This window comes from Hyaena hyaena, unplaced genomic scaffold (assembly GCF_003009895.1).
Source record: "Hyaena hyaena isolate Hyena2069 unplaced genomic scaffold, ASM300989v1 scaffold_1803, whole genome shotgun sequence".
Taxonomy (NCBI): Eukaryota; Metazoa; Chordata; class Mammalia; order Carnivora; family Hyaenidae; genus Hyaena; species Hyaena hyaena.
The window spans coordinates 42,093-67,267 of record NW_024082434.1 but is presented as its reverse complement, the minus strand read 5'-3'; the positions used below and the strand labels follow the sequence as shown (position 1 = coordinate 67,267).

The 25,175-nt window shown below is 37.1% G+C and overlaps 1 protein-coding gene across 2 annotated transcripts in view; it reads left to right on the top strand.

Annotated features, from left to right (window-relative positions):
* Positions 1-23,202, top strand: part of TNFSF18 (TNF superfamily member 18) — a 75,834-nt gene extending 52,632 nt beyond the window's left edge. For both annotated transcript variants that reach the window (XM_039224863.1, XM_039224861.1), the window contains exons 2-4: positions 12,978-13,156; positions 18,916-18,946; positions 21,355-23,202. In XM_039224863.1, coding sequence (XP_039080794.1) covers positions 13,013-13,156; positions 18,916-18,946; positions 21,355-21,701 — 522 coding nt within the window. In that variant the 5' untranslated portion in view covers positions 12,978-13,012 and the 3' untranslated portion in view covers positions 21,702-23,202. The remainder of the gene's footprint in view (positions 1-12,977; positions 13,157-18,915; positions 18,947-21,354) is intronic.
* The last annotated feature ends 1,973 nt before the right edge of the window (positions 23,203-25,175 follow it).

Here is a 25,175-nt window from a genome sequence, read left to right as displayed (position 1 = left end):
AGAGACTCTTGAATGCTGAGAACTGAGGACTGATGGGTGTCGGGGGGGGGGTGATGGGCATGGAGGAGGGCACTTGTGGGGATGAGCACTGGGTGTTTTATGGAAACCAACTTGACAATAAACTATTTAAAAAAAAATTGAAGGCCAAAGTCCCCTTTCTTCATCCTATGAATTCCATCTAACTATCTTTATTTTCTGAACTCCTTTTGCATACCACCCTGCACTTTAAGGGCATAATGCATTTCTACTTTGACAATATCTTATTTTCAGCTTTCTCATCTAAATCCAAATGTGTAAACTTATCTTTCTTTACATATCTTATCAGTCACAATTTTAAGAAACAAGCAAAGAAATGATCCTAATGAAAGCAAGATGTTGGGTCTGACTACAGTAGGAGCCAGTTAATTTTGTTTTGATCCAAGGCCAGAGAATCCACTTGGTTTCCTCAATGTATGTTTTTGGCTTATAAATTATAAAATATAGGACAAAATGTGTGAAAGGTGATAGGTAAGCTCATTCCTACTTGGAAAGATAATTCAAATTATATGTAACATTTGACTTAAGAAAGGATCAATATATTCTTTCATTTACTCATTCACTCACCCATACACATTTATTGAGCACCCATACTATGAGAGGTACAGTGGATATAAACACAGTTCTAGTCCTTCAGGGGCTTTAGCTTAACATACAGACACAAATACTATTATGGAGATAGGTACAATGCACCAAGGTAAGTGAAAGAGAGCACAACTAGACTGACAACAAACTCAAGAGTTGCTTGGAAGGCAGGCCAGCTGCTCAGTCCATTTTAGATGAGCTGATCGTGATTATTCCTCTTGGTAACAATCTACTCACTGTATTTAGTTCTTTAACAGGATGTGGTTTTGTGGCATTGTTTATGTTACAGCTTAGTTTGATATACATCAGGAAACAAACATACAGGGTAATCACTCAGTGCCTACAGCGTATCTAGTAAAATCCTGGTAATTATAAATCACAGGCAGGGTGCTACTGGGTCTCCAGTTTGGACAGGACTAATATGAGTTATGCTGTTTATACTACAGGATTTAGGCAACATGATGAGCACAAACACCGCTCTGCTTTCTGTCTTTGGTGTTACCTCCCAAAGCCCTCAGCAGTCAGAATCTTATGGGAGAGAGAGGTTGGAGCATTATAGCCAACTGTGAGACCACCAGATCTCTGCTGTATAATAATAAAAAAAAAGTTATCAGTGTTATGATACCTAAGGGAAAAACAATCATGAAGTTAAATGTGAAGCAAAAAATTCAACACAGACTTGGCTCTGGTGATAGCTGATTCTGATTAGTGTGAGTAAAATGGGAAGAACATATAGTACTTGTAAACTCAAGCCTTGGGAGCTGAATCTGGCCTGGGTGTTGCTGTGTGATGATCTAATGTTAATAAGCCATCCGTCTACCCATCCGCCCATCCATCCATCCATCCATCCATCCAGTGTTCATTGAGAATCACCTATGGGCCAGGCCTCAAATAGGTTTTGGTTGTAAAGAGATTAGAAAAAAAAAAAATCACCGCTAGATGTATAAGTAAGCAGATGATTATACTGTGGGATGGTAAATGCTATAATATGAATAAATATGATGAAGTCTGAAAGCAAATGGAAGAGGCACTTAACGAAGATGAAAAGGTCAAGGGACGGTTTCTCTAGAAAGTTGTGCCTAGTGGAATGTTAGAGAATTATAATTGGCCAGTGGAAGATTATGAAGGGGAAAAAACTGGAGGGTGGTTGTATCTAATACTGGCCTCTCTAATACCCAAGCTGAAAGGGTTCTTGGTGCCTCCCTGTATCTGAAAGTATGCCTATACCAACCTGGGTTCAGGTCGACCAGAAGCTGGACCCTTAAGTAGCAGTTGGGAAAATATGTAGTTAGTCCCCATTGTTAGCTAAAATGCAAAAGGAGATACTCAAATCAGAGGGCAGAACATTATCAGTAGAAAGGAGGAGGGGGAAAGGAAAAAAGCAGGAAAGGAATGTGTCTTGTTTTGCATAAACAGCAGTTCCCACCAAGGAGATGCCCAGCTAGATATTTCATTTGCTAGGTCCTTGCTAAGTGTTTCACCTGATAGCACCTTATGTGAGCTACTTAGTGTGGAGAACCTATATAGAAGCCCTTCACATTTCTGTCCCATTGTCCTGAAGTTATCTATAGCTCATTATAATACTAAGATCCTCCTATGGGTGGGATTTTCTGCCATTTTTGAACATACCATGTATTCAGTAACACATTCATTTGCTAGGTATGTGCAATAATCAAAATGCTTAAAAATTTGTGTAAATTCCTTAAGATACATGCAAGCTTTCTGCCCCTACCCCCTAATTCACTGAATAATAGCTTCCTGTACTAAGTCCATGGGGAGACAGTGCTTTAAGAGCTATCTTCTGTTTTCTTACTTGTAACAAGTAATAAAAAATTCTCTGTTTTCATACTTCCTTAGGTTGTGTTCAACATAATGCACCCTAAGCAGTGAGCCCCTTGAGTTTAGTTACTCCTTCCTTCCAGGGAAAATTGGAAGATGGGCATTTTTGCCTGTTCTCGCTGCATCTGGCCCAGGTGTAAAGCCAATGGGGGTACTTCTGTGTCCATTAACAATGCCTTGTTTGTCACAGTCCTCTGGGATTTGTTCGTGAATGCAAGTTCCATTGGCTATGAGAGCAGGGTGATCCAGAAGCTCATCCCTTGGGCAGCAGGCACAAAACCTCGGGTACCCGTCATGTGTACCAGCTTTGTTCAGGGAGATACTGGGGACTTCGCATGAGCAAGAGGGAGAGGGCAGGAGATGTGTTCATTAGCTTCCCTGGTCGCTGGGGCAGATCTAAGTGAGCCCTTAGTAGCATGCTAAATTAAACAATTGACCCTCGGGCAGCAGCCTTAAAAGTACTGAAAGTGACCCTTCTCAGGTGAAGGCTGGGAAGTGGGCATTTTTACCTGCTCACTCTGCACTGAGCTCTGTGGGGATAGATGGCTGAGGACTGTTTCTTTGTTCTCTAGAGTTCTGTGGGAATTGTGAATGGAAGACCTACTGGTTATCAGAGCCAGGTACTCCAGGGTTAGGTAGTAGCAGCTCAAGTTGAGATGAAGGTATGTGTATAAGCCCCATTCTGGGAGATACTGGTGATTTGAAGGAGGCTAGAGGGATAAGGTGGGGGATGCCTCCGCTGGCTTCCCTACTCTCTGAGGAGGATGGCAGTTACCTTTTAGATGTGTACTAAAAAAGAAGCTTGGCCTTTAAGCAAAAGCTTTTAATATTAATAGGCCATTTTCAAAGAAAGACTGGGAGTTGGATATTTCTTTGCTTCTGCTAGGCCCTAGGGTATAGCTGTAGGAGTCCTCTATAGCCTGTTAACAATTGTGTCTTTTTTTGGTATTGGTTTTGTGGGTCTCTGGTGCAAGGTCCAGTGGCTTCAAAGTGAGGTGCTTTGGAGGACCATCCTTGGTTTGGAAGTGGGAGTTTTCAAATTTGGATGCTAAACATGGAGTCCAAACCCTTCACTCCTCATGGAGGAGCTGGGAGTTGAGGGTTCTGTACCAATTGTATATTCCTTTGGTAGGGATGGGGTTTATGATGACAGTATGTCTCAGCCTTTCCCACCATATTTAATATGGTGATCAATACTCAATGTGTAGTGGTTGCTCAGGTAGTTTGAGATTTCTTTCAGAGGGAATTATTTTATGTGTAGCTGCGCAGTTGATGTGTACGGGGGAGGCGGTGAGTTCAGGAGCTTCCTATGTCACCATCTTGTACCAAAACCAGCACTGCAACACTTTTTAAGTAAGTATTTAATTACTTAGAGAAATACTAGTAATTCATCAAGAGTTTTAAGTAGTATCCACAGTTCCCTAATTGGAAAAATGCAAGAGTTAAAGTAATCATTTCCAGCTTTTACATTCTAGACTTGCAAGACAACAAAAGAACATCCTAAGGATCCCATCTGTACACTCACATACTAGACTCAAGAGTGTTTGAATTCTCAGATATGTGAACACAGCAACTAAATAAACACTACAAATTCGGCTACTTTATAGTTCTATTCATTTCCCCATAATAAATTAATGTATGATGTGTCTGTGTGTATGTGAGTGTGCATGAAACAAACAGAAAACTCTCTGAAACAGAGAATAAAATAAACTAACTGGTAAAGTGTGAAGTGTTTTGGTATATTCAATTTCAAAGGCAGGAAAGCATCCTAAACATCTCATATTTGTATAAGGCTTTAAAGTTTTCAGATCTAGAATCTAGAATTCTTGACCTCTTCTTGGCTACGTTCTTTGTATCTTATCAAAGTGCTTTCCTGAAGCTCTTTCTCCTATCACATAACACAGCAGAACAACACTAGTGGGGAAGGTCTGTGTTCCCCGTGTCCACCAGCTCCAGCCACTGTGCAAAAGTGAGGTGAACAAACTGCAGCTAGACTTGGAAAAAGGAAAAGATGGAGTCAGAGCCATTTCTCCTTTCCTTAGCTCATTCATTTCAGAAGTCCACGACATTTTGTTGTCTGTCCCTCCATTCACCGGTAAACCACATGCTTTTCGTGTTCATAGAAATTCAATTGGTGGTGAATTTATCTATTTCCTACCTTGAACCTAAAATAGTCTTACCCATAGGCTGACTTCAAATCAATCAAGTCCTTATTATGAGCTTCTCAACTCCTAAAAGACAAAGTGCTCAATAAATGTTAGCTGTTATTGCTGCCATGATTTCTGTCAATATTACTATCAGCAGAATCTTCACACCAGTCTTTGTGTTTTTAGCACATTTATAAATGACTCCAACAGCTGTTGAAATAATGGGTCATCTTTGCCACAGTAACTGTCCTATCTTCTTCTCTTTGAACCTTTTGTGACCTCTGTTTTCTTCTACATTGAAACTACTGCAACTAACCTACAATTTTAGCTGGCTCTAAGTTATTTTTTTAATTAATACTCTGATTCTGTGTTTGCCCATAAATTTTACTATTATTACTCTCATCCTTAAATGAAGGATAAAATTAAAAACAGATGTATGCATACAGCATACACTGTATGCTATATACATACAATGTATGTATAATACAGTGTTGGAATGTAAAGAGACTTTTTTCTCAGTTGACATAATTTTCTGCTAAAAAAAATTTAACACCATGGGGAAATGATGTGACTGGAAATACTTTTGATATTCCCACCACAATGACTTTCGTTATCCTAATTTAAATTTAATTCACATTTGGTTCCATCTGCAAACCTGAGTCATCTTGAGACAAGGAGAAATAAAAGAATATGAAATTGAATACAGAGCAAAAAATGATGTGTGTTTAAAAAAGATACTAATTATTTACTAAGTTTCCCTTCAAAAGCTATATTAGATGTCATATTCAGAAGTCGCACTTCAGGATCCTTAACATTGTTAACTGTTTCTGACTTTAAAATCCTTCTCTTACCAAAGGAGTTAAATGGATCTGGATTTGAGTTTGTAGTTTTGTGACTTTGGTTAAGTTGCTAACAGCTCTTAATCTCAATGTTTTCATTTACAGAATGTGACTAACATGGGCTCCTATGTAATGCTGATGTGAGGATTAAAGAAACCTAGCCACTCATGTGAGAATTTACACTTTAAACACAGTGCCTGGAAGACAGCAGGCATCTGCTTCCTTGTTTTCACTCTTCATAATTTTTTATCCTCTTTTTTTATGGTTTACATTTGAAATCAGCACTCAGTGATATTGCAGTCAGAGTGGGTGGTGTCTGACATGATCTATGAATGCACAGGATGAGGGACCAGAAGTGGATATAAAAGGCTGTGTACGTGTAGGGAGGAGAATATCCTTGTTTTCAGCCAAAAATATCTCATTTAGGCTTATTGGGTAGCAAAAGCCCTGAAATGATCTGGACCTTATCTTAGTATAATATTCATAGCTAACTCCTCAGGGTTGTTTGTTCTTTTTTTAGCAAATGGAAACTGCCTGCTACCTTGGTTGGCGCCATTCCATTAAGCAACATTCTACAATCTTGACTGTGATTCAGTGTTTTTTCCATTGGCACACCAGCCTGGGATTTCCTCCTCATGGTGGAACATCCTACTGTATTCATGGCTAGCGTCACCGAACTGGATAGACAAGTTCCTTGGCCTGAACAACTCTAGATGCTTTGCCAGTTCTCACCTGAATTGAATTAACTGGTAACTCTGAAGAAGTTATATAAAAATCACACAAAAAAGATAAGTGAAAATTATTTTGAAATTGAAACATGTATTCCATGCCAAGTTGGGAAAGATCAAATATAAAAAAAAAAAAAAAATCAGCAATTACCAGACAATGGATTCCTTAAGATCAGAGACCCTGCCTTACTTCTTCTGATGTCTCCACTACCAAGTAAAGTGCCTGAGAAGCTGTAAGACTACACACACACACACACACACACACACACACACACACACACTTACACATACATTGAGTATATATTTATACATTATACTACAAGAAACACATATTTATATATTATGCTGTTTCAGAAACTATCAATATAACACACACATATTATATATTAATATATTTGGTGAATTGTAGTTGGTTAGCTTAGGGGAAGGATATATTATGAGTTTTTTTTTCCATCTGGTCAACCTCTCTTTTCAGGTATGTTTCTCAGCCCAGATGTTGCCTCCTTTATAAAACTTTCCTTTACCATCAATAAAGTCAGATAGTTTGTTCTCATCCTACTATCACACTTTTTGCTTTAGCAGCCTTGTATATTTGTCTCTTTCCTGAGCCACCTGTAAAAAGCAAGTCAAACCAGACAAGAAAACAATACAAAATTTGAAGAATTACTTCCTACTTGGAATCTGGACTAAAAATAGATTTTCCATTATGCAAAATGGCACATCACTTTTTATTTAAAACCATCAAACATCAACTTAGAAGCTATAATAAATGAGCATTGCTGTTAAATCATATCTTGTACAAAAGATCACATAGATCATCAGAGAAGGATGAGTTTTGCATACCTATCAACTTATCAGAAATAAGAGGGTGTTAATATTCCTGAGACTAATCATTCCTCAAATCTCCTGGATTTCTTTGGGTAGCTCTGGCAAAGAGGATATATATCTTTCCCTTTACTTTTCTACTTGGTCTCCCTATTTGACAAACTACTACATGCCAGTTCCACCAGTAGAGAATGGTCATTATGCTTACTGCATTCAACACCATAACTGTGACATGTGTTCATACAGAAACCTATGTGACACCTTATCTTCTGATTTTCCATTTTTATTACTGGCCTTACATGATTCCATTTAGATATTCTGGCTCATGGCTAGACTTGTTGGTTTTGGCAATGGGAATCTAAATGAGTAAAGAAAGTTTGTGGCTTTTCTAATATGAAGTGATTCCAAAATATAACAAAAGAACATGTTTTTCCCTTCTTTTCATTTAGAAAACATTTCTGAATGTCTTCTATGTTCCAAGTACATTAAGAACTTGATAACTGATGGACAAGTATTTCCACAGTGGCTGCAGCTGTTCACATTCTCATCAATAGCGCATGAATATTCTTTTTTCTCCACACCCTCACTGACATTTGTTTCTTGTTTTCGATTTTAGCCATTCTGACAGGTGTGAGGTAATATGTCATTACAGTTTTGATTTGCATTTCTCTGATGACGAGTGACATTGAGTGTCTGTTGGGTGTCTATACGTCTTCTTTGGAGAAATGTCTGTTCATGTCTTCTTCTCATTTTTTAATTGGATTATTTGTTTTTTGGGTGTTGAGTTTTATAAGTTCTTTATATATCTTGGATACTAACCTTTTAACAGATGTCATTTGTAAATATTTTTCCCCATTCCGTAGGTTGTCTTTTAGTTTTGTTGATTATTTACTTCACTGTGCAGAGCTTTTTATTTTGATGTAGCCCTGATAGTTTATTTTTGCTTTTATGTTCCTTGCCTCAGGATACATATCTAGAAAAATGCTGCTACAGCTAGTGTCAAGGAAGTTAGTACCTGTGCTCACCTCCAATATTTTTATTGTTTCAGGTCTCACATGAATGATTAATCTATTTTGAGCTTGTGTACAGTGTAAGAAAGTGGTCCAGTTTCACTTTTTTTGCATGTAGCTGTCCATTTGTCCCAACACCATTTGTTGAAGAGGCTATCTTTTTTCCATTGGGTATTCATTACTCCCTTGTTGAAGATTAATTAACCTTATATTTGTGTGTTTATTCCTGGGTTTTCTATTCTGTTCCATTGATCTAGGTATCTATTTTTGTGCCAGTACCATACTGTTTTCATTACTGCAGCTTTGTAATACAGCTTGAAGTCTGGAATCATGATACTTGAAGTTTTATTTTTCTTTTTCAAGATTGCTTTGGCTATTTGGGGTCTTTTGTGGTTCCATACAAATTTTAGGATTGTTTATTATAGTTCTGTGAAAATGTTGTTGGTATATTGATAGGGATTGCATTAAATCTGTAGATTGCTTTCCATTGTATAAATATTTTAATGTTATTTGTTCTCCCAACCCATGAGCATGGGATGTCTTTCCATTCCTTTGCATAGTCTTGAATTTCTTTCATCAGTGTTTTATAGTTTTCAGAGTACAGGTCTTTCACCTCTTTGGTTAAGTTTATTTCTAGATAAAGATTTTATTGTTTTTGGTGCAGGTGCAAATTGGATTATTTTCTTAACAGTCACTTTCATTTTCTGCTGCTTCATTATTAGTGTATAGGGATGCAAAATATTTCTGTACATTGATTTTGTATCCTGTGACTTTACTGATTTCATTGATCAGTTCCAGGAGTTTTTTTGGTGGAGTCTTTAGGATTTTCTCTATAGTGAAATAGTGAAAGAGGGAAAGCATAATTTGAATTTAAACTATTTTCTAGACCATTCTGATTAGGGTTATTTTTAGTTCCTTAGAGACAATGATCTGAAGATTCATATAAGAAGTCTCTGTATGTATTTTAGAATTTATCGTACATATGTGTGTATAAATATGTATGTTATATATATTTCTGTTTAATGAACTGTACATAATCTCTTTACAAAGCATTTATTAATCTTAACAGATACTGTTATTACTTTTTAAAAATTCTGATTTTAAGATCCTATTTATGTATCATGTCTGTCTATCTATCTATCTACCTACCTATCTATCATCTATCATCTATTGATGTAACTTCAGGCCAAATGGGCCCTACTTGTTATAAGATGAATACTCTGATATCTTAGAGTAGGCAAAATCAGATGTGCACTATTCCTCACTGAGTTCTGATATATTGAATATTTCTCAATGAAAGTGCTACACCATACACTATCACAGGATTAAGTCATGGTAAATAGTGTATAAAGGAACATGACAAGAAGTGCATACCTGAGTAATACAGGATTCTGGAGGAATCTGATGTCCATCTAATATTTTCTCACAGATTTTAATACACATCCCACTCTATTTACTTCACACAGCAACTACTTGGCATGTATTTCAGCATAGAGAGGTAGGAAAATATGAGTTTTGGGATCCAAAAGATGGGGATTCAATCCCTGTTCTACGAGTATGGGCAAGTGATTTATCCTCTTGAATGCCAGTCTCTTCATTTTTACACATAGAGATGTCCATACAGGGCTGCTTGACATTCAAATGTAAACATTCATGCACATAGAAGATACATAATAGGTTCCCAATTCATTTTAGTATAATGTGGTCAATGACTGAACTAGAGCCAAGTTTCCACATCTATAATTCATTTGAATTCAAAACTATGAGTATAGTTAAAATAGCTTAACCAAGCATATGTTGCATGCTTTTTTTAAATCTGAAAAATATAGAAAGATTTTTTTACTACTTTTTCTGAAATTCCTCATTTTGCAGCTCTTGAGTATGAGCTATTAAATCCGTTCAAAGATTTGGCATTTTGCCTTTGTTCATATTGAGCTTTTAAAAAGTTTTCTAACTTTTGCCAATGTTTATGCCTCTGAACATTCCTCAGGTTTTATGTCTCCCTCAGGAAAGATCTCCCTCCTTTCTTCTCTCAATCCATTTCCAACTTGTGTCCTCAGCTATTTTATCCAGATATTCTGTTCTCTGAAGCTCTGTCTTCTAGCATTCATTTGGGCACTTGCTTCCCTATGTTTAAGGTTTTAAATTAGTTAGGTAGCAAAATTCTTTGACACCTATGACTTTTTGTATCCCCCTAAGTTCTCACCACAGCAACAGGCTGACAGTAAGTGTTCAACATGCTTTTGTGCTTGTATTTAATTAAATAAAAATCTCATTCTAAGTGTGTGAGCCAGCAACAAGTTATAAATACAAAAGCTTGAGTTTTGAGCTCTTGTACCTCTTATCAAATCCTAAGATGTCACATCTGAGATGTAAATTCTTACAGCTGACACCAAAAGGGTACCAATGGTGACTCATCATTCTAAAATTTCAAAAAATCTTCCCTCCTATCACTTTTCCTAACTTGAAATTTCTTCATTTCTGAATGCTGTTTCATGAAAATAAGGCCTAGAATGTATTCTTCTTGAGATAAGCATGTTATCTTTGTTAAGATATTTTCATTAGGTCAAAATAATTATCGAGGATACAGAAGAAACCAGCCTTGGCTAAGGGCAGAATCAGGAAATGGATTTTATTTGGAGCAGTTCCTCATCTGAATAAATGTTTACTGAAGTGAGTAAGCAGAGTCATTTCCATCTAAAACTTGGAGGCAAGACAAGAGAGGGAGCAGTTCAGAGAAGCAGGGAGCCTGTGCATTACAGATGTGACAGGACTATAGGAGCTCTAGGTACAATGTCCCATTCTTCTTTGGTCAAGTTGTTGTTCATCTCTGCACCTCAGCATCTAGCACACTCACAGAAACACTGTTGTGCTGAAAATCTGTTCGTCTGGGACTCTGGACTCTTCTCTAGCGACAGTTTATTGATCAAGGTAAAACAGAGGACCAAGTTAAAACTGTGACAACATAGTGGGAAATATTGCTACAAATAGCATGGTACTAAACTAAGGTTAAGTAACAAAACAGTTTCCCTGAACTCAGCTTCCCTTTCCACCGTACCCACCATTGGTGATGTGATCCACCACTCAGCCTCTATTATTCTCAGCTTCCTCTTCCATAAATGAGGATCTTAAATCTTAAATCTCTACCCTTTTCCTCTTTCACTTGGAAAAAAAAAACAACAACAACTTTCTCTCGGATTAAAAAAAATTCTCCAAAATACTTTCATTTCAACTCCTTTTACTTAAATGAACTTCAGTTGATTAACACCATCATAAATATTTCTTTTAAATCATTTTCTAGGATTTTATAATTGACTCAGTCTTGAACATCTCTAGGAGGGGTGGAGAAGAGAGAAACTGTTATGGAACATCTCATATGAGCCAAATTTTTCATATTATTTCATTCTCATGCCTTATGAAATGGAATTTTCTCCATTTTTAAAAGTAAGGACACAGAGAAGTCAAATAGCATGTGGAAGGCCAGGTGAGGGCTGGGAAGTGCCAGGCTCCCCTCTCAGGTCTGATTTAAAAATTTATGTTCGGGGCGCCTGGGTGGCTTAGTCGGTTAAGCGTCCGACTTTCGTTTAGGTCATGATCTCGCGGTTCGTGGGTTCGAGCCCCGCGTTGGGCTCTGTGCTGACTGCCAGCTCAGAGCCTGGAGCCTGTTTCAGAGTCTGTGACTCCCTCTCTCTCTGACCCTCCCCTGCTCATGCTGTCTCTCTCTCTCCTAGAAATAAATGAAACATTAAAAAAAAAATCTATGTTCTTTCTAGTACTTGGTGCTGGCATTATGTAAAAAAGGTAGGTATTCCACTTAACAGATAGAAAGACTGACATACTGAGAACCAGTAAATCAGCCTTTCTGGTGCCAGGAAGAAGCTCAAATATTTTGGAGTAGAGTGTAAGCTCACATCACAGTGTGTAGGAAAATATTTTTGTGTGTGATAACTTTGATGCCAGCATTGAATTTTCAGGATTTTAAAACGATGAAATTTGAGAGAGCTGAGCTTGTTGTATTTATATTTTTTAAAGGCATTATGTTGTTTTAATTCTTAATTGTTTTCTAACTGGGATGAATTTGTGGAATAAACTGGTAGACTCTGACTCCACTTAGCTTTAGTTCTCAACTCAAATAACGGAGTGAAGTACAGCATTGCTATAATGATGGTCTCTAAATGCGTATGGTTCCAGATATACTTCATTATTACACAGTGTGTGCAAAGCTGAAATAAACACTGGGCTTTTACACTTTTTTACAAAACAACTAATTGTAATCTACCTTTGTTCTACTTGTGGGGTTTGTCTCAGGATATGCCAACTGATATCTTATGTTATATAAACAGCAGCCTTAAAAAAAGAGGTGTTTACTTTGTCACAGCTGAAAAAATACAAAAGACAAATAAAGGTATATTTTGGCTAACTGCAAAAAAAAAAAAAGAAAGAAAGAAAGAAAAGAAATGCTAGTACTGCAGTTGTCTTCCAGAGACTATTTCAAAATGAACATATTTTATATTTAAGAAACTGATAAAATCATTTATTTTTTCCAAACCATGAACCCTAGCCTGCTTAGCTCCCCAAACCCTGCCTTACACATGCATGGTATCTAGAATATGATAGGGCTTGATCTTGAACTTTATTTCTTCTTATAAAAGCAATTTTCTTATCTAAAAATAATTTGTAATGCTGTATAGCCCTGTACTTCTTTGTGCGTTAGGAAAGAATTTTTTTCCCTCTGAACGTTCCTTGTGTTGGTTTTTTTCATCCTGCCTGTGTTGGCTTCAAGCCTCTGTTCCTTTCAGGCATTTGGTCTGGTGCCAAACGAGAGTCAGCACTTAGCCCAAAAGTATCATTTTCCAACACACAGAATCAGAAGGAAAACCCCGCCTCTTACACCCACTATTAATTACCATACCACAAAACTGACTAGTTGCATCATTGCCCCATCACTTGTGAATTTCTGCTTTCCAGAGCTCTTATTCCTGCAGAGAATACATTTGAGCCACATGGAAGACATGCCTTTAAGCCACTCAGGCCCTCAAGGAACACACAGACCACCCTGGAAGCAATGGCTCCTCTACTCACCAATAGTTATTTTGCTGTTTCTTTGCTCCTTCAGTACACTAATTCTTACTTTTCTTCCACTCAAGGTAAGGAGACAATAGTACCTAAGGTTGCTATTTTTCTTTTGTAAGTCTAGTTATTGTTATCAGTATCATTAGAGTTAGTTGGAAGAAAATGACATGTGGGTACAGATAATGTAAACAAAATTTCAATTTTGTCATGTCTTTTGAGGTATACCTAAATGTTTTGATGAAAGGTATTAGAAAGTGCTAAATGTTAGCTGCATATCACTGAGTTAGAATCACTTAATTAAATCAGTCAATTGACAGATGCCTTGGAATATTTTCTCCCTTTCTGGAACTCTGCTAAACCCTCTTGGTGGAATAAAGGAAAGAACATACGCTTGCCTTCAAGGAAGGGGATGCAAGCTATAGTCTTAATGAGGAAAAGACATAAGATAATGCAAGACAGAATAAGGTAAGTGACAGGTGGCTAGTGCATCTTTGTGAAAGGAAATGGCACTGAACTAGGAGTAAGATCTGGATTCTGGTTCTAAGTCTCCCTAATTATATGAATTTAAGAAAGATATTTAACCTTCCAGATCTCAGTTTCTTCATTTGAAAATTGGTGGTAGGAGAATGATTTGTTCATTACAATGCTCCTTCTAGCTATAAAATACAATAATTAATAATTTGCCTAAGGGAACATAAATGCTTTAGTAATTCAAAATAGGGGACAATGACTTTGGGCAAGGGTGATCAGGAAAGGTTTCATGGGGGAAAGAGAAAGCACATTGCTATTTGGGAAGCCCCTGATGCTTATTAGAAATTTCCCTTTGAGCTCCAGTCCAAGTTGTTGGTCTAGTAAAGGAAATGGAGATACATTGGGTTCTTCTTAGAAGTTTTTCTTACTGTTGACTACATAGCACTGACCAAAAAGAAAATAATAAATGCTTTATTTAATTTAGGATTTAATCCATTTCTGGGTACATTTGAAGGTTCTTGGCCTTAGAGAGAATAAAGTAGTATATGGCTATCTAAAGAAAGGGCTAAGATGTGAAATTAGTGCCAGTGGAAACATTTTTCTAAGGCCAATGAAGGTTTCAGAGATAAGGTTCTACTATTTAAGATATTTGAAAGCAACTGAGAAAAGATGGAAGAGGAAACAGTACATGGTGGTTGCTGTTGTTAATTTAGTTAGGGCAAGTGTAGCTTTGGCAAATTTTTATACAGGAGCCCATCAATCTGTATTCCCTAACTGTACACAAGGGTATGCAACAGAGGCATTTCTAATCATATCTCTACTCTCTCCAGGAAAGTATCAAGGAAAAGTCAACTTTCTGAGGCAATGAAGCTATGAGCTGAAAGAAAAGAATTGTCAGGAATTCTGAGTGTTTTCATTTCTGAAGAAGGGAAGGGTATGAATAGCAATAGCTTAACTTTGGAAGTACTTTATCCCTCTAAAAATCACCTCAAGTTTTATCTAGAGGACCCTGAAAAACATAGACTATGTTATAGGTGTCATCAATTCCTTCATATCACTGGGGAACCAATGATTGCTCTTGCAAAGACTAAGAGAAAGTCTAATAATGCCAGCAGCACCTAGGACCCCTCTTTCCAGAATTGAACTTGACCAATCCCATGTGTATGAGCTCTCATTCTCTAAGTTAGACAACATACATCTTCTCAGTGAAAGGTTCTGCCTCTAATCAAATAGTCCAGAATCTATTTCAAATTTTGGAAAATTTAAAAGGTTCTTAGAATATTGTCCTGATTGGATGCCATAAAGTCTTATTTCCTATAGAATAGTCAATGGCCTGGCTGCCAATGCGATGATATTAACTCAAGTATTCCATTTCCCACTTGCTTGTGCTTCCCTTTCCCAATTGACCACAAATAAGTATCTTAGGAAAGGAGGCATGAGTGGCTAGCGGATGGTGAGTCATTATGAAGTGGCTGCTTCCACCTTCTCACAACATCCATGAACCCAGGAGTGTTTTTTTGGTCTCCACTGTAGTTTTTATATACAAAATCCCACTTTCCAACTTCTCTAGGCACTAATCCAAAAGTATTAGACAGGAAGGTTTACTCTTTTTAGACCAACAGAAATTTCCTTGGAAGGACATTTTTTTTCTCCCTCCACCCTTTCTTTCAATGAAATAAAGGATACTTCCAAAAGGAGTTGTGCTTGAACTTAAAAGCAGAATAGATTCTATTTCCAAATGATGATCTGATTGGGGTTGGTTTGTAGAAAGAATTATTATTTTGGACATTTGAACCCAAGCATTTAAATCTGGGTTTAAATCAACATGGAAATTAAAAGAGCAATGGATCCTTCTAAGCAAAAATGAATTTAACTCGATAAAAGTCCCATATGCTTCTAATAAATGGATATTTACCCCTTCCAAACATGACCAGAATTATACGTAGAAACAGCCACACAGAGTCCTGGGGGTGAGACTTTTGAGTCAGACAGGCTGTTTGAAGCTCAGCATATCTCCTTATCAGCTGCATGATGTTGAGTTGATGTTCCTTAATCCCTCTCAGACATACTTCCTTGTCTGCAAATGAGCATGCTAGCTCTCATCCCATAGACTTGCAGTCAGTATGAATGGGACAGTATAGAGATGAACACACAGTAGGCTTTGAATAGATTGTAGTGATTAATATTTGCATCCTTACTATTGACATAATAAGGAAGATAAATTTAAAAAGACTTTTAGAAAAATGGATATCCCTTGATCATCTATTTCATTTCCTCATCTAAAGACTATACCTTGCTGCCAGATAGATGAATTTTCTGATTAGACAGATTTTCATCTGTGGCAATAGAGAATATCAGTGGTGGTTTCTGTAGTTCTAAGTACATTAAATGGGTCCAAGTATAGTATCCAGGGTTTCAGTTTCTGGCAATTAATTTGTCCATGGCCTTAGGTTTCTCCACACACTCGTTATGCATGATAGTAGACACCACAGATGCTATCTGTGCCACATATTTTGACACTCATTCATATTTATATTGTTATCCAATTACTTCATGTGTGTAATCGTGTCTTTATAGAAAGATTATAAACTCCTAAGAGGCAAGGGCTATAAATTACATGTTTCTCTTGCTTAAAATGCTAGCTGGGAATATGGGCAATTAAGTATTTTGTTCAATTCTTCATTATAATCAGTATCATCATCAAAACAGCTAATACTTAATGAGCAGGATCAGGTCTGTTTGGGTAAAGCCCTTCACAACAATTATTATATTTAAACCCATAAAGACTCTCAGTTAGCTAGGTGTTATTATTTTCATTTTATAAATGAGAAAATTGAAGATAAGGGAATCCCTATCACATGCCTATCATGGATCAAATGAAATGGATTTCAGCATTTTTTTCTAAGAAACACCAAAAAGAGGATGAAATAATTGCAAGAGCAAACATAATTGTAGGAATCCAAACTTTTTGATTGCAACAAGATGTTTTTGAGTACAAGCCCAACATATATGCAAATTTATTATGTTATATATAAGTACTAATACAATGTATAATAAAAAGATACACAAAATGGAAACTTAGAAGGATGAACTGAATAACATGCTTGATATAGTTTCTTCATGGCACAAAACTGTTTTGCTTTTGTCAAAATATTGTATTTAATATCTTAATATATAAACATTTCTAAAGTAATTGAAATAATACTTTAGTAGAGTAATTTGATAAATGTGTTTATTTTCCTGATCTTAATTTAAAATGCTTTGTGACATAATAATTTGAAGGTTATTTTCTAAGTTAATGTAACTTGATTCATGATTCTGACTGTCATAACCTATATTTCCCCACTCTCCTCTACTGGACTATTTCATTCCTTTGACTTCTCTTTAAACTACCAATGTTTTCCCCATTCTCTCTCTCACCTGAAAACCTTGTCTCCAGGTTCTATGAGGAAATAGATGTAGGCAGGGAAGAAGTCCAAAACTTCCCATCATATCTACCACTTACCTGCATTTTTTTCCCCACATAAAGTGTGCATCCCTGTCACTGCATATGAATTGTTCACACACTTATCTAAGGCCACCCGTGAACCAGATTCTGTCCCCTCTTACCTACTTGATGACATTGCTCTAACAATTATTTCCTAGCTCTTACATTCTACCCTTCCCCACTTTATTTGAACATTCCCATCGAATGGCAACAGATAACCATGTTGTCAGTTCTCTCATGTTAACACAAAACCAAAGACAAGAAAAAATAATAACCTCTTATCCCCATCTAGGCTCCACTCAATTTTTCTGTTCTCCCTTACGGCAAAATTATTCTCAATTTTTCTTTTCTCATTTAGACTTAAATTCACTTTAATTATGTTTTGTCCTCATCATACTGCAGAAACTACTTTTGCCAATAACCCCAATGACTACGTGTTGAAATTCATCTGTTAATTCCCTATCCTCTTCTCTGGCCCATTAGCAGTATTTGATACAGCTGATCATGTCTCCCTAAAATCACTTCTCCCTAAAATACATCACACTTTTCAGATTTTCCTGCTGACTCACTGGCATTTCCTTCTTAGCCTCCTTTGCTGATTCTTCCTCCTTCCCTGATCTCCAAACATTGCAGTGCTCCAATGTTCTTCTCTATCTATGCTCACTACCTCAACAATCTTACACAGTCTCACATCTTAAAGCATCACCTAGAAGGTGAAGATTCCTAAATTTATATCATCACAACTCCTTAAATTCCATCCTCATAGGTCCAAATGCCTACCTGACACTCCTGCCCGGCTATGTGATAAGCATCACAAAACTTGGTATGTCCAAAAATGAACTCATGATTCTTTCCTCTCAGTTTCTTTTTCTTAAATCTTGCTCATTTCAGTGATTATCAACTTTATCTTTTCAATTACTCATGCCCAGTATTTTGGAGTCCCCTCTTTTCTGTTCTTTTTCTCATCTCATATCCATGTCAGGACAGCTAGCACCTTGGTCAGAGGCACCACGCTTTTTTGCCTCCATGATTACAATGATCTCTTAGCTGGTCTCTGTGCTTTTGCTCTGGCCTCTCTTTGCTTTATTCCGACCATAGCAGCTAGAGAAATCCCACAAAAGAAAAACTTACTGTATCTTTAAGTTCAAAAATTCTCTTAAACACTTTGCAACAAAGAAACCAATGAACTTTACATGGCACAATTTTTGTGTGTGTGTGGTTATACCTTATTTTGCTTCTGAGTATTTTAAAGGCTTTAGCATTTAAGTATCAGTGTTTATAGAATTAACCACACTGATGGGTTCTTGTAGCAAGTAAACTGTGGTATGTTGCAACAGTTTGAAACTGAAGTCTCCTCATGTTTTCTCAGTTACTGTAAATGGTGTGATTGTCTGCATATTAAATGAGGGTGGTTTTACGAATATGCATTGTGCATATTTCTATAGTTTATTAAAAATAAAAATAAACACAACCAGAAATTTTATTATTTCCTTCTCCCACACCAATGGATCACCTCATACAATGATTAGAGTGTGGAGACTACGGTTTATATACAATTTCTATAGCCCAGGAGGAGGAGAGTCCAAGAACAAATAGTTGTCCTGTAGATAGAGGTTAAGTGGATCAAATAAGACTTTAAGTTTTGCCTAGTAGACCCAAAAGGGGGCTAGGTAATGAAAGGGAAAGGACAGAACCGGGCATCTACAAAGGGAAGCTGAGACAGGCAAGACAAGGTGGAGAAAAGGATTTTTTTTTTTTTTTTTTACAGCTAGGGAAAAGAAGTTGGCTTCAGGATCTGAAGCTCTAAATAAACCAACCAAGAAAGCTGTGACATGGTCATTATCCTGACCAATTCCTCTTTTTCTTCCCATACAGACTGCCAGTGAGCCCTGTATAGCTAAGTTCGGTGAGTAACCTGTCTTGTGTACCTACTTTTTACTTTTCTTAGGATTTGATACAAGAAGGAAGCCTATATTCTATTTTATTCCTTTTTCAACTACTATTTATAATTGCTTATCAAGTGCCAATCAGTTGTCTAGGAGCTTTGACTTCAGAGGTTAACCAGACAGACAAGTCCATGCCCTAATGAAGCTTACATTCAAGGTCACATCTCTGGCTAGGAATGCACATCACTCTCACAGGCCCAGAAAACTGAAATCCAGGAATCTACTTTTAATTCTGTAGTTTTTTTAAAAACTTTTTTTTCTAAAAATTTCTGTGTTTTATTAAGCACAAGTTTCATATTTCTATAACCTTTCCCTTTGACAAACTCAATGTTCTCACATATCACATATTGCTAGTGCCTTGTAGAGTGGGCCATTTTTACCTTATACTGTCCCGGGATTTGCTAAGAAAACATATTATAGTTACACTGAGCCTTAGGGTATTTCTTAGAATACATACAAAATTGAAAACAAATACATTTGGATTATTTACATATTTCATATTTACATATTTCAAGCCAAATATACATTTTCAGCTGAGAGCCAAACATTTCTAGTGTTAACTGCAATCCTTGTCTTCTTATACACTCCAAATTGCCAGGCTTTCCTGGTCTGTGAAAGTTAGGGAACCTCTTACTACTTGTCTCTGCCTTTGTAATTTGTTTTTGTTTTTCTAGTGAATGGAGAAGAAATCACAATATATTTGAAATTCCTTCTTGATGGGATATGTTAAGAATCTCACTTGCTGCTAATAAGTGGCCTCAAGTCTAGTGGCCCCTATAACATAAGAGAACCAGTGACACTTTTTTGTGGTGACTTGCCTATTATCTATTGCATATTACAAGTTCAGCAGAAAGAAATTTAATGGGCTTTGGACTCACTGGAGATACAAAGAGACTTTGCTTCTTGCTCTAATAGCTCTCCTTTATTTTCCTTTAGAATCTACCCTCTGAGCCTTGTATCAATCATCTATACAGATAAGAATTAAAATGTGTGATCTCTCCCAGGATGCTTTCTTATCAAGGCTTCTTTCTAATTATGAGATAAAGGCTTTGCCCTCATAACAAAAGTTATGGAGAATTAGGGAAGAGGCCAAATAAGTATTTTGAATGATCAAGACACTTCCTGGGGCTCTGAAATCACAGTACTGTGCTAAAACAATTAACATTAAGACGATATGTAAATTCTACTTCTCTCTATGAAAATAAGTGATCAACTCTAGACTCTTCCCCACCCCCTACCCATGACAATGTTAAACTAGGAATACTTATATTTAACAAATAATTTACATTTATAAACTCATGAATTTATCAGTAGCTGTTTTTGAAGAGTTGGATAATGATATCCTAAGTAGATCTCAGTTGTATAGCCTAAACTAAAGAGAAGAGCCATAACTTAGACACAATGCACCTAATTCGGGAACATGGATGTATCATTCAATCAGGAAATATTTATTGAGAACATACTAGGTCCTAGAAACTCTTTTAGGTGCTGAAGATATAGCAATGAACAAAATAGAGAAGTACTTGTTCTCAAAGATGTTATATTCAAGTGGGTATAAGATAGACAATAAATAAATGAGGAACTTAGTTCATAATACACTAGATCACGGTGACATATCTTCTATGAAGAAAACCAAAGCAGGATGAAGAGAGAGAATGACAGGAGAGCACTCTTTTATATAGATTGATGAGGAAGATATCATTGATAAAGTGATACATAGTCTATAGTATTTACATAGAAAAGCATGAATATATGGGGCACCTGTGTGGCTCAGTTGATTGAGTGTCAGGACTCTTGATTTCAGCTCAGGCCTTGATTTCATAGTTTGTGGGATTAAGCCTCATGTTGTGCTGTGAGCTGAGAGGGAAGAGCATGCTTGGGATTCTCTCTCTCTCTCTCTCTCTCTCTCTGCCACTTCCCCACATGTGCACACACATGCACTCTCTCTGTCTCAAAATTAACAAACATTACAAAAAAAAAAAAGAAAGAAAGAAAAGCATGGATATGCCTCCTGGACTGCCAATTCTAGTTATCATAATCCTGGTGTGTGATTCCACTTTCCCTTCCTCCTCCTTTCCTTCCTTTCACAAATGTTGATTGACAAGAGATACAAATGCCATCTAAAACTTAACTCATCTTTCTACTCCAAATCCCTTTCTTTAGAGCTCCCCAAGTAAGAGATATACTTAAGATTTGTAATTTCTCTAAAACAAGGAGTAGATACTTAAAATATTAATATTGTGGTTGGAGAGAACTAATGTGGACTAGGTAAAGAAACAACTTGTAAGTAGGAAATAACTATAATCAAGAAAGGAATGAAATAACTATGCCCTATGTTTTTTTTTTCTCCTTTGTAAATTTCTTATAGGACCATTTCCTTCAAAATGGCAAATGGCATCTCCTAAGCTTCCTTGTGTGAATAATACAGCTGACTGGAAACTGAAGATACTTCGAAATGGCTTGTATTTAATTTATGGCCAAGTAGCTCCAAATACAACCTACAAGGAACAAGCTCCTTTTGAGGTGCGGCTGTATAAAAACAAAGACATCATACAAACTCTAACAAACAACTCTACAATTCAAAATATAGGAGGGACTTATGAACTGGATGCTGGAGATATGCTTCACTTAAGATTCAACTCTGACCATCAGGTCTTAAAAAATAATACATACTGGGGGCTCTTACTGCTAACAAATCCCCAATTTATTTCCTAGAGACTCGATTTGGCCACCTCATTGTCTTTAGCACATGCAGAGAGCTGATGGGTGGGTTAAAGGAGGCAGATTTTCAACATCCACAGTTTGTCTGGGTGCACAAATCAACATATACAGAACTCTTCTCTGCATGTGAGTTTTCATCTCTCAAGCTTAACTGAAGACAGGCCAGCAACATTTGCTTACCCCTGACACTGGGTCTACAAAAACACTTTACTAATCCATGATAAAGGACTGGAGGACAGAAGGTTCTCAAAGAGTCTTTGCCTAATTCTTAAATCCTTGGATGGAAAAATTGTCTTATACACCTGGGAACCTTACATGGTATGCAAAAAAGATTCAGGGCAATGGCTTGGTCTTGCTCTCATATTCTAGGGCTGCTTCACCTTATTCTTCCCATACTCCTATCTTTTGAGGCCCTCCTATTAAAAGTAGTCAGACTGGGAGAGTGGCCACAGATATGCCAACAATACCCCACTTTAGATGTGATAGTGTTAGATGATAGGGAATAGTATTGTCTACTGGGACAGAGGCATAGGTGGCTGGAATGGATGCACTTTACTTGGAAACCTCCCTTGATTTCATCATATTCAGGATGCAGAGTGCTTTATAAAACCAGTTAGTCAAAGGATTCATTCTGAACCTTCACAGAGGGCTCCGGGGAACTTGATTATTATGTCTAAATGTTGTCAGTGGTAAAGAAAGAGTGATCATTAGTAATCATAAAAATTAATCCCCAGAAATGGGTATCATCAGTACTGCATTATATCACATAAGAGTTTCATGTTTTTAGCTGGCTCTCCACAGCTTGCCAAGTGCCTTCCATAGATCACAAGGAAACTCTATGAAGCTAAGAGGGCAGGTATTTTTGGCACAATTTAAATAATGAAAATATAAAGGCAGAAAGAACATCAGTAATTTGCCTCAACCCATAGAACTAGAGATTAATAGTGAGTTTCCCCAATGTCTCATACTGCCTCAGCTTAAGAGTGGATATTTCAGCTATCATATGTCTATAAAGTTTAGCAGATTTGATTATCAGAAGATCTATTCTCTTTCATCCCAAGGTGGGTAGAATAAAGCTATAACACATCTCTCATTTCTTAGCAAATTTTTCCTTCCCTGCTTGAAGCAGAAAGCACATGGGTATTGCTCAGGGCTTCCTTCAAACAAATCCCCTTGCTGCCTTGATCAAATGTGTTAACTTCTGAAAATAATGAATAGCATTAAATTTAGTAACAGTCTGCTAAAGTTTTAAACTCTGTTAAATTAATTAGATGTTTGTGGATTCTTGTTGATAGGTATGTAATATGACTATAAGATAACCCAATTTAAAATATTTATGGATATTTGTAAAAAGCTACATTATACTAATTAATACTATTACATATAAAGCTAATTTAAAAATATTTGTATCGTGTACAAAAAAAAATTGCTCAGGCTAAGCCTAAGGCCAAAAAAAAAAAATCTGTTGAGTATGGCCAAAGACCTGGATACCTTGTTTCTCTTGCACTTGCATATCTTCTCAGGAAATTAAAGTTATATTACATATTTACAGAAGCCCACTGGTATTAATTCTTGTTGAGTTATAAGCAAGAATGTGCTAGAGTGCTGGAGTGAGCTAGCACTAAGTTCATAACAGCTGATTGTTACATTTTCAAAATTTTGTGATCTGGTTATTAATGAGTCATCCTTGAAATTGACTATGGTGGGACTATTTATACCATGGGAACCAGCAAACACAAATTAGGGATTTTCCTTGTGGTGAGCCTGTTATCCAGCACACAACTGTTTGCAAAACTCTTCTTCATGACTTCTCTCTGCTCTTGCCTTTTTCCTGGGACAATCAAGGTAGGCAAGAGAGAGAGAGAGTGACATTGTTGTAGTCCCAGTAAGAGCCCCACATGGCAATGATTTCTTAGGGCAAGGATGATCTCAGCAGCTGCAGTGAGAGTGATAGCTACCAACAGATGATCTTTGAATTTTCCTGGTGTTGTACTTTCAGCCTTTGTTTTCAATGTATACTCTTTCCTTGTTTATTCAAATATGAAACCTATGTAAATGTTATGTTCATAAGTGGACTGTAGCTAACGTATCTGTGGGTTATCAGTTTCGCGTCAGTGATGTTGAGAACTTGAGGGTGCATCAGAGAAATCCTTGCCCAAATGAAACACTGCTTGGCTAGTGTTAGGCAAAAGTGAGAGATAGATGCAGTCAGCTTTTGCTTATAGCTGTGCCAATTTCTGATGGGTTAGTCAGACAGTTTCACATTCTGATTCTACCCCTCCCCTCAACTCCACCTCAGCCATCCTCACTGACAAAGCCATCATCAACCCCTCTCATATTAATTGTTTTTTACCTTCCTTTTTGCCCATCGGTTAAGTCCCTCTTGAAGATGGCCGTTAACGGAAAAGTAATGCAGTTTAGTGCATTTGATGGGGGCAAACTACATCCTTAAATACATCTGCTTATATTGGAGATGAAGTTCCTGTCCTTTTGTGTTTGATCTCAAAATTTCATTGGTGGGGATGAGAGGGCATTTTTTATTAGAGAGAAGAAGCAAAAAGGTGATCAATTTATGGACAAGAAGTCTGAGAATTACCTTCAAGTAGAAGTTACAAAGGATACCTTGGTACCTACATTTTTCTTGATCTGAATGGATGCATTTCTATTTTGTGGGTCACTTATGACCATGGCAAAGTCACTCTATAGGTCATGACTCTCCTGTGAGCCCCACATTTATCCGCAAGAGACCAGTACACATGCCTACAAACTCAGAGTTCAACTAGAGCAAGGTTCTCCTGTATCTACTCCCAAGGAGTTGGCCTTTCTCTTCCTGACAGATTTACTAAGTGGGGTCAAACTCTAGCTCACTGTCAACTTTTGCTTTTTCAGGGAGGAGTCAGGCACTAGTTCTCTGTATCTCCCAATTGCAAGAAAATAAACTCTTTTAGGGGTATCCCTTGAAGTCCTCCTATCAGGTTTAAGATTAGAAAGTTTCATTGTGCCCCATTCCTCCTGCAAATGGAGTGGGTGAGGACTCACAGCATGACCCCAGGACTTTCTTTACACATAGTACCTCAATCTCTCCTTCTAACTATCTGGGCCTCATTTTTTTTTTTTTTTTTTTTTTTTTTTTACAAATAGTTTATTGTCAAATTAGTTTCCACATAACACTCAGTGCTCATCCCCAAAGTGCCCTCTTCCATGCCCATCCCCCCTCCCACCCACATCCATCAGTCCTCAGTTTTTGTCAGCATTCAAGAGTCTCTCATGGCTTGCCTCTCTCCTTTTCCCCCACCATTTCCCCCCTTCTTCTCCCCCTTGTTCCTCCATCAAGTTCCTCCTAATCCTCCTATACGTGCAAACATATGATATTTGTCCTTCTCTGCCTGACTTATTTCGCTCAGCATAACACCCTCAAGGTCCATCCATGTTGCTACACATGGCCAGATTTCATTGTTTCTCATTGCC